General features: G+C 37.7%; 1 protein-coding gene across 1 annotated transcript; it reads right to left on the bottom strand.

Annotated features, from left to right (window-relative positions):
• Positions 1-799: 799 nt before the first annotated feature.
• Positions 800-11,069, bottom strand: LOC121505198 (peroxisomal succinyl-coenzyme A thioesterase-like). Its single transcript, XM_041780298.1, has 11 exons — positions 10,889-11,069; positions 7,728-7,934; positions 7,517-7,616; positions 7,069-7,259; positions 6,551-6,714; positions 4,613-4,732; positions 4,418-4,500; positions 4,238-4,322; positions 4,004-4,084; positions 2,299-2,440; positions 800-2,114 (listed from the first exon to the last, which is right to left on the bottom strand). The coding sequence occupies exons 2-11, from the start codon at positions 7,918-7,920 to the stop codon at positions 1,990-1,992; spliced, it is 1,284 nt and encodes a 427-aa protein (XP_041636232.1). The 5' UTR covers positions 7,921-7,934; positions 10,889-11,069; the 3' UTR covers positions 800-1,989.
• Positions 11,070-11,099: the final 30 nt, after the last annotated feature.

Raw genomic sequence — 11,099 nt, forward strand, 5'->3', positions numbered from 1 at the left:
GGAGTCAGCCAAACTGGAGTCCAATCAGTGTGATGAGATTGGATGTGTTGGTTAAAGCTGCCCTGACCTATAAAAAACACACCAGTTTTGAGTTTGCTATTCTCAAGAAACATTGCCTGATGCGAATCATGCCTCGCACAAAAAAGCTCTCAGAAGTCCTATGATCAAGAATTGTTGACTTGCACGAAGCTGGAAAGGGTTACAAAAGTATCTTTAAAAGCCTTGATGTTCATGTGTTCACAGTAAGACAGACTGTCTACAAATGGAGAAAGTTCAGCACTGTTGCTACTCTCCCTAGGCGTGGTCGTCCTGTAAAGATGACTGCAAGAGCACAGCGCAGAATTCTCAATGAGGTGAAGAAGAATCCTAGAGTGTCAGCTAAAGACTTACAGAAATTTCTGGCACATGCTAACATTTGTGTTTACAAATCTACAATAAGTAAAACATTAAACAAGAATGGAGCTCATGGGAGGACACCACGGAGGAAGCCACTGCTGTCCAAAAGAACCTATCTGCTCATGAAGTAGTGTAACCTATCTGATATGTTGTGTATGTTCTATGGTAGATAAAATATGGGTTTGTTATGTTATTTACATCTTATACAGTGATCCAACTTTTTTTTATAAAATGCTGTTGTACATTAATGAATAAAACCTAAAATCCAGGAACTGTATTCCAGAGATGAATGTGGCGAAATATCCTTAGAGAGTGAGTGTGACTTATGAATGGATATTAAAATGGTTGGCCAGATAAAAAGCTGGTTAATAATCTCACTTTAGTTTTATTCAAGTTATTTTAATTATAGAAATTGAATTACACAGTAATTATAGGCATTGATTACATCATTTTTAAATGAAAGACAGACATGTTCATTCACCAGAGAAAAATTTGTTGGCAGAGATACAATCAGGATTCAAAACACAGCTTATACATGTGTTTGGAGTGGCATTAAGTATCTACAGGGTAAACTGACCACCAGTCTGTGAGAAGTCTGATGGCTCTAAGCTCCAGTATTTGTCCCAAAACCTTAAAAAGCAGAGTAACAAAATGAAAATGAAACATAAGTCTTAAACCCATGTTTTTTTTACGATAAGTGACCCTTGGAAGGAATTAGCTGGTTTTACAATAAATAAATAAAAAAAAACATTAAAATACAAAACATTTCTTATTCTTAAAAATGCAGCTGTTAGCTTAAAAACTGATCCACCATTCATCCTTAAATTTTAACAGCAATTAACTGATGAATATTGATTTTTATAAAGTCTAATAACTCAACAAGATAGCTGCATATGACCAGAAAATATAACAAAGAAGCAGTGTTACACACAGTAGATGGTATATTTGGATGAATGAATGCTTTAACACACCAACACAACCTCTGTTTTGTTTCTTTGGCAACAGAATTTATTTTTTTAGTCTAGTCTAGTGTGGACACTTTGTTGTGCATTGAAATGTCCTCAGCTGGCTTGGAAGTTATTTTGGGCTGCATTTAGGATTGTTAGTTCAAGTCTTGGTTAGAACAAGTCTGGACATTGGTCCAGTTCCTGTAGAAGCCCCAGCACACTAACTACTAACTGAGTACTTCAGAACCATCCTTGAGGAAGGCACCAAACCCGCCACCCACTACTTCATGGTGGGTGGGTAGGCCTCACTCAGACATCTCTACATTAGTGCATGTCCATTCAATCCTGTTCATTCATATCCATGTGGTCCAGTCTATTTTTGTGCATCATTTTCAACAGAACGGTGAATGGTTTGAATTTCCTCTTAGGGAATTATTAAAGTCTATCTTAAACTATCAAATTGAATTTTGATCTCAAATGTAGAATGTTAATTTAAACCATTAAGACCCACATTCATTTTTTCTGTTCATGTCATAATGGAAATGAGACACAATTAGGGAAATCAAAAGCTTGATGTGATCTTTTTGTTATTAAAAGACTATAATAATATTTCCTATAAATACAACTACACTGGTACCATAATCATTCACATCCTGGCTCTGGGGATTGTGCTGGAGTACAGATGATGCTGTAGAAAGGCTAAGATCTTCCTCCAGGCGTCCTCCTGAGCGTCTGAATGAGGTTTGGTTTGTCCTCCCCACAGAACTATCGCTGAAAAACACAATTTCATATTCTTATTCACAATCATCCTCAAAGAATCAAAACCTCAAACCTATGATAGGCAGAATAAACAAAGCTAACAACTGGGAGAGTGTTTCCAACTTATATTTTACCTTAAATCCTATCTGAAAAACAATTTTAGAGTACTGTTTTCTTCCTGTATGAGTAAACTCACCTTTCTCTTTTGTGTCAGGAATTATGAAATTAGTCGCTCTAAAATGAGGAGAGTACGGTGGCTCGATCAGATGTCCGGTGTTGGGGTAAGTCAGCGTGGACAGCAGGTGGAGGTTCCCTCCTGACTGCATCATCTTGGCCATCTGAGGGTAAAAAAGGAGAGATAAAATATCATTAACATAATATTAGATTATTGGTTTAAATAGATATTTTAATCTCTTTCTGCTCTACGTCGTGTACTTATAGAAAGAAATCGAACTATTTAAAGAACCAACTAAAAAAGACTATCCAATAACCCATTAGTTAGGTGCATGAACAGGACTGTGAAAAAGTATTTGCCCCTTCCAGATTTCTTATTCTTTAGCATATTTATCACACTTTAATGTTTCAGATCATCAAACAAACTTTATTGTTAGACAAAGATAACCTGAGAAAATAAAAAATACATTTTTAGATGATGATTTACCATCTAACCCTACCTGGCCCTATGTGTAAAAATATTTTCCCCCAATGAACCTAACAACTGGTTGTTCCACCCTTGCTGGCAATAGCAAGCATTTCTGATGACTGGCAATGCGTCTTTCACTTTTCTGTGGAGGAATTTTGGCCCACTCTTCTCTGCAGAATTGTTTTAATTCAGCCACATTGGAGGATTTTCAAACATGAACAGCCTGTTTAAGGTCACGCCATAGCATCTGAACCGTGTTAAAGTCTGGACTTTGACTTGGCCACTCCAAAACCTTCATTTTGTGTATTTTAAGAGATTCAGAGGTGGACTTGCTGGTGTGTTTTGGATCCTTGTCCTGCTTCATAACTCAAGTGTGCATGAACTGATGGCCGGACATCTTCCTTCACGATTTTCTAGGAGAGAGCAGAATTTATGGTTCCATCAACAGGTCCAGAAGCAACACATCAGCCCCACACCATCACACTACGACTGCTGGTATGATGTTCTTTTGATGAAATGCTGTGTTAGTTTTACTCCAGGGGTAACAGGATGCACATCTTCCAAAGAGTGCAACTTTTTTCTTGTCAGTCCACAGATTATCTTCCCAGAAGTCTTGGGGATCATCAGGATGCTTTTTGGCAAATGTGAGACGAGTCTTTGTGTTCTTTTTTTTGTTTTGGAACTCTCCCATGATGCCCTTTTTGCCCAGTCTCCTTCTTATTGTTAAGTCGTGAACACTGACCTTAACTGTTTCAAGTGAGGCCTGCAGGTCTTTGGATGTCATTCTGGGTTCTTTCGTGACCCCCTGGATGAATCGTCAACACGCTCTTGGAGTCATTTTGGTAGGTTGTCCTGAGAAGGTCCACCACTGTTCCAAGTTTTCCCCATTTGTGGATAATGGTTCTCACCATGGTCCACTGGAGTCCCAAAGCCTTAGAAATGGCTTTGTAGCACTTTCCAGACTGATAGATGTCGATTATGCCATGATCTGTTGCTTTCTGAGATCTTATAGCCTACTTTTTCACAGCACTGTCAACGCGTCTATAACCATCACTTGGTTATCCTTCTTTATCAGATTAATGTGATCATCGATGACAATTAAAGAGCTTACAAGTGATTGAGCATCTTAAAACTAATGCTGCCAAGAGTTTAACTCTGGTTTATCTAATTAAACAATTACAAATGAAGGGATCCTTCAAGAGCTACTGGAAATGAATGGTTAATTTGCAGGGGTGTGATTTTGTGTATGCGGACTCACATCCTCCGCAGCCTCGACTGTTGGAGTGTTTTGATCATCATCACCAATAACCAACAGCATGGGACACTTTATTTTCCGCACCTAAAAGAGAATCACAACATAAGTTAGAATATAGTTTTAGTTTTCCAGTAATTCTTCAGCATAACCAAGAAACAACCACCTAATTGACAGCAGAAGCAGAGTTAAAGCAATTTTAAAGGCCTATGCTTTGTTGTTAGTGCAGCATGTACTTACATCCAGTTTCTCTGAAGGGTCAGTGGGGATGGGTAATATGGTGTCACGCCATATTCGGTAGTTGTTCTCATCATAACGAGTCTTGCTGTGAGCACACATATTTGTCACATTACTCCCAATGTTCAACATTATGTTACAGAGTTCATATTAGTACAAAAGAAAAAAAATCAGCATTCCTACTCTGGGTCTGTCCGTAGGGTTCCATGAACGGTCGATCCGATTGCTATTAGGTGGTGGCCGCTGATACAAACACAGCAGTGAGGCTGGAAACAAGAATAATACATCCTCAGACTTTGGATAACCATGTTGTTCTGTAATACGTCCGTTCAAAGCTAACAATATTACATGATTTCAGTACCTTTTCATACTACTTGCCTTGATTTTTGTGCTTTCAGCTGCCAAATAAATGGCCAAAATTGTCCCAAGTGAAAGACCAAAAATTCCAACTCTGTCCGGGATCACCTGAGGATGGTCCTTGATGAGGTTAAATGCCGACTGTAGAGGAAGATAATGGGAATGGGAATACAAGGCAAGAAAAAATAAACTTGATTTAGGCACTTTAAAATGAAATCCCCTTTTTGTTTTGCATACAGATGGATTTCCATACAACTCAAACAGATGTGGGAAATAATAACAGTTTAGGTCGACGTAAGGAGGGCAAAGGACAAAAAAAAATCAAGCTATTATCAGGTTCTGATGTTCAAGTAATTAATTTGTGCCATTGTTAACCCCTGTTTCCACCTATTTTGCCAGATTTGTTACAGCATTAAACCCAGTTTTGCCACATTTAGGGAATTTTTGCTACCTTTAACCCATTTCCCTACTTTAGCCACCAATTTTTGCCCCTCTTGACCAATTTTAACCCATTTTTGCCATTTTCAAACTACTTTTCCCCATTATTTTTGCCACTTTAAGCTAATGATCTGCTGCTTTTCAATAAATTTTTGCCACTTTAAGCCATTTTTTGCCGCTTTGAACAGCTTTTCACCATTTTTACCACCCATTTTTGCCACTTTTTCTTTTCTAAACACTTACTTGCTGCGATCTCTTTTTTTGCCACTTTGAACCTATTTTTGCCATTTTTTAAAATGCTTTCCACTATTGTTACCCATTTTTTGTCACTTTTGGCCATTTTTCAGCCACTCTAAGCCACATCTTACAACTTGCAACTGATTTATGCCACTTTCAACCAATTTTGCCCCTTTTAGTCAATTTTTTTGTCATTCTTTAAATGCTTTTCCCCATTTTTACTGCTCATTTGTTCCGAAATTCAGCCATATTTCCACCACTTTTAACCAATTTTTCCACTTTTAGCTAGTTTTTGCCTTTTTTTTTTTTTTACATCTTTTCACCATTTTATCCCCCTTTTTTTAACTCAACACTTATCTACTGCGATGTCTCTCTTTTTTACTAATTTTTACCAATTTTTGTCACTTTGTAACTGCTTTTCACCATTGTTACCAACAATTTTTGTCACTTTTTGTCGTTTTTTTGGCCACTATAAGCCCTGTTTTGCAACTTTAAACCATTTTCACCACTTATTTCTGCTAATTTTTCCCCTTTTAACACATTTTTCTCTTTTTTTTTCTTTTTTCTGCAATTGTTTATTCATTTTTCTCTTAAAACTTAATCAATTCCTTCTAATTTTTTATCTGGTGTTCTGGTGTTCATGCACATCATGGCTTAGCCATGAAGTCAGACATGACCTTCCAAATGGTTCAGTTCAATGGCCCCATCTACACTGTTAACCTTACACATAAAAAGGTAATTCTGTTTCAAGAAAATTGTTTTACATTGTTAAAAATGCTACAATGCACTACAACAGAAATAAATACAATTATTTTTATTGCTTAAGGAGTGGTTATCATTATTAAATATGGTTATCACACCTTAATTTTACAATGGACAATGATTTTCCTCACCTCCATGGACCCCCATTTGGCTGGGCCCCAGATAGCTCTCTCTTTCATACCCCCTTATAGGTGGCCTTGCTGGTAGCAATGTAATTGAATTCTATTGCAATAATTTTTAAATTTAAAAATACAAAAAAAAAAAAAAAAAAAAAGTTTTTCGATATGTTTTTCATCCACAAATGACAAATGTTGAACTGGTGTTGTGTTCCTATACAATTTAATCCAGTGAGTGCTCTGAGACAGCTAAGACTTATTCATAGATGTTTTCAGCTCAATAGAAAACACAAAATGTTGTCTAAGGGTCCTAAGAGTCTGTACCCACAGTTTTATATAAAAACAATGAAATGGCTGTAAATCTTTCTAAAGAATAGCAAGACCACATGGAAAAAACGAAACAAACCTCAAAATACTGTATCTGTAGATCTGCTGACTTCAGCTCACCAGGGGAGAAATACTCCAGCGCCAAAGAGACATAACCATGAGACGCCAGCAGGGCCGAACGATACTCCAACAGCCCTCCACCTCCTCCCCACATATCCAGTAACCCAGGGAAGGGTCCAGGACCTGAGATAACAAGACAATGAGTACTGACTTGATCTAAATCTCTATAAACACTGATAAATATAAAAAAAAAGAAACCAGGAACTCCAAACATGTAAAAACATAAAAAAATGAGGAAGAGCATACTTAATCATTTAAAAAGTCTCTTTTAAATGCCTGGTTTCCTCTTTTTACATTATTTACATCATCCCCCCCATTCTCCAAGAGCATCCATGGTTTTTTTGGGTTTTTTTTTTTTTAAACAATCCTTCAAGTTCAGCCACATTCAGCAGCCAGTCCCCCTCTCTGCCTCTACAAACACTGACAAATGTTAATGTTTAGCAGAGAAGATTTTCAGATGAAGGTGTTACTCTATACCTGGAGGTATAAAGAGAGTCCCTCGCACTCCTTTCCCCTTGAGTTCGACCCTTTGGACTCCTGGGGCCATGTACCATCTCTCTGTGAGCACAGAAGCCAGAGGAGGCTGCTTTCTGAAACCCTCAGTCATATGTCCGCTGTAGACCGAGATGTGGACCGGCATGGGGCTGGTGACTTCTCTCTTTCTCAACCTGACAGACAATGATGATTGGGAAAGGAAAAACTATTTTTAAAGACAGAAGCTTCAGAGTTGGGTAGTTGTAAGGGACATATTTTGCTTTCTTCTGAAATTGCTAACAAAGAAATTATGACAAATAAATATGCTAACACAAGGATTTTAAGCTATATCTTAGCTGATATCAATACATCTTTGCAGAGTTAGACACAACACTTAATTTGACAGTATTCTCATACAGCTCAGCCTAAGGTTGCAGCTTTATCACGCTACCTGAGGCCAGTGCGGCTGCCGGGTTCAGGGCGCACACTCCACAGCAAACCCATGGGTTCTTTTCCCGTGTATGTGCCCCCAAAACTCATATCCTCGGCAACTACAAAAACATTACAATGTTAGCAACAAATCCTACAAGCAGACTGGACACTTGTCCTCATTGCACATGGGGGATTTTAGGCATCAGGGTGGAAAAAGAATAAAAACCCACCATTAACTGTTCCTCTGTGATCACTCATGTAGTGTCCATAAGCCTCCCAGTAGTCCTTGTCCTCAGAGAAGTGAAGGGAGTGAAGAGTGACTGGAGACGCTGGCGGCAGATTCTCCACCACCACCTTGAACATCTCATCAACCAGAGCCCGGGTCGGTCGAACAGAGAGGACTGGAGGAATTCTTCGAAACATGACTGCTTTATAGTCTGCAAATCAAGTTTAAATATTTAAGGGTTAACAAGCACTTTAAAGACAAGATATGCCACTGGCTTCACATCACTTTAAGAGTATTTGTTTAAAACACTCTTGTATTACTATGGCCACTCTAGTGTGTGAACCCTTTTACAATGTTATTTTCCCTCAGGTGTTGTGTGTTAGCGCTTTCACCTCTGAGAATCAAATACTTAACTACAAAGTTAGAGCAGTTAACAGTAGGTTCAGAATTTCTAAATAAAGGATACCAATGTTACTCTACAGGCTACAAACAATTTTAGAATTTTGAATTTCTTGTCTTGAATATTTCAGTTTTTCTTACTCTTCATTTTCCCTTCAAACATTTATTCAATAAGGTCACCTGTCCTTATCAATAGGGACACTTTCACATTAACATGCTGCCTATTCTGCATACATACTAGAGCACTTTACCCCTCACCACCATTAACTAACTGGTGTCCTCCTTTAGTGTAGCTCTGTTTTGCTGGGTTTTATTTTTTAACTAATATTCTGTTTTAACTGTGTTAAATGTTTTTCAAGTTGTTTTTCAAGTTGTCGCCTTGTGTAAAATGTTTGTTTTAAATGGCACACACAATAAAAATTTGTGGTTCTTACATGCAGAAAGCACACCTTAAGATTCATTAAGATAACCCTCATACTTATCATTGCTAGCTTCTGCTTAGATGATGGTTCTGCAGATATTTGAGATACTTCTAACATGTATTCCTAAATCAGAAAATCCTTGTTATTTCAATATGGAAAAGTATAAAAGCAGAAAACATTCAGACCTTTCGGCATATATTAACAACATTTTAATAGCTTAATAATTTGTGTTTAGTTGTTTTTGGATGTTGCCTGCTATACTGTGATCCCTGCCAGGTATCTTTTTGCTCATGTTTCTGGTGGATTGTTGTTAGACACGTTTGCACCATGAGTGAAGTTATCCACTGAGGTAGAGCTGTTGGCTGTGCTTCTAAAGGATGCATAATTCATATTCTTCATCAGTATGAATTGCCTTGCTATGAGGTTGCCTCCCTGATCTGTTCTGGCAAGGGGGGGCATCTTCCCACAGATTTTCAATAGTTAGCTACCGTCTGCAGCTCTGTCATATTTTATATTTAAGCCTTTCAAAGTGTACTTTATGTTATGTAGACCATTTCAGACACTTTTAAAGTGTTAAATTTAACTCTATATGAGTTAAATAAACACTGGCAATTTTGCTGTGTATTTAACTTATTATAGAGGTGTGACTTTACCTGACCAACCTAGTTGGAGATCTATTCTCCTGTTGTTCTTACCACTAACGAAACATCATATTTTACAGTACAACTCCCCAGTAGCTACTCAGCACTTAAAGTAAACTTTTATTTAAAAATACTTGTTAAATGTTACTTGAGCAGATTTATTGACCAACACTTTTACTTTTACTTAAAGGCACTGTAAAGTTAAATCCATGATTTGTGTCTCGGAGTATGGTTGTTGAAAACATGCAACATCAGTGAGCTCTACATGTGACTGAATTCTGGATTTAGACTGTTAGAAAGTTTTTCACCTCTTTCCTGGCTGGGTTTCATGTGGGCAGTTGAGTGCTTGCCTCAATTCAGACAGTAGCATTTTTTTAATTTGAGAGGATTGTATTTCTCCTGAGTGGGCGTGGCTTAGGCTCATTCTACAGACACGCCCAAAACATCCTAAAGCAGATTTTACTGCCTCATTTCTCATGATTTTAAAGCTTAACTTTATAAACGTAGAGATATTTATTTGACTGAAATTCGACCCGTGGGTTCATAACACAATGACTTATCATACAACAAACCTAAACACAGATCTTTTTTCAATTTACGGGGTCTTTAAGTACATTTTAAGCAGAGTAAATGTACTTTTATTTGAGTACAATAGTTGTGTACTTTTTCCACCTTCAGCAATCAGTGCTATTCATCATCTATTTACAATATCCAATCACTACATCTATTTAAAGTGTGGATGAAGTAAAGTAGGATGACATTTTCTATGCCTGCACATGTACCTCTGCCCAGGCCGGTCTTATGAACATGATATCTCTAGAAAGCACTGAGGGATTTCCTTCAGACTTTGCACACATGTCCATTCTGACTCAAGGATGAACTGATAAGAGTTAGGAGGTTGTAGGTTAAGGTCACTGTGAAGTAAAATCTATTTAGAAACACATTTCGAGAATACATTGAGGGATTTTTGTCAGATTTGGTACAAAAGCACACCTCAGGGGGAACTGCTTAGATTTTAGAGGGCAAAGGTCAGTAGTTAATGCATCAATTTGGCCCCATACATTTAACCCGCTCTGTAATACAAAGTTAAAAGCACAACCTGCCCCTACTTAATTAAACAAACTGGATTTCCACCAATCAGACACGCATAAAAAACCACCCCAGGTTTTCCTCTTTACCCAACATTGCACTTCTCGGTAAATGTATAACTCAAGAAAGCTTATAACCACCAGGCAACAGTTCTGGTTATGTAATGCACATACATCTAAAGTTAATGCATACAAACACACACAAGTGCATAATCCAAGATAAAAGTAGACGTAGGTATAAACTAAACAGTGTTTGAAAGACAGTAAGGCACACGAATAAAGTAATTGCTTCTGTACTAACATATATAGTGATTATATGGTATTATGCACCTGAATGTGTTAAAATAGGATTATAAATAATATTTGAAACAGATTACATCACCCTTAGACTACTGCACATACAGGTTTACATTGAGGTTACATAAACGTACATAGTTCTGTCTAAAGTTCTGTGAAGGAATGTAGGTTATTTTACCCGCTGTAAGCTGCCATAACTTTACCCTTTTAATTAAGGTTTAAACCTAAGTTTGTAAGACATTAAATGACAGTAAAAGACCAAATACCTGCAGCTGCCTTTGGCACGCTGTTTACCTAAACTTCTAAATCAAAACTTACTTCCGTTTACGATTTGACCCTCGGGGAGACGTCAACGGTTAGCAGCAGCTAGCTTAGCCCGAGTTCGTAGCACACCCACTGAACACCTAAACGTTTTAACCCAGGTTAGCTTTCTCCATATAACACTACACGAAAGCCAAGCCACATAGAAAGCTGACAGCTATCAGATAAAAAGTCAAGCGGACACTGTGGAGCAAAGCGTGATGACGTA

This window comes from Cheilinus undulatus, linkage group 23, assembly GCF_018320785.1.
Source record: "Cheilinus undulatus linkage group 23, ASM1832078v1, whole genome shotgun sequence".
In the NCBI taxonomy this organism is placed as follows: Eukaryota; Metazoa; Chordata; class Actinopteri; order Labriformes; family Labridae; genus Cheilinus; species Cheilinus undulatus.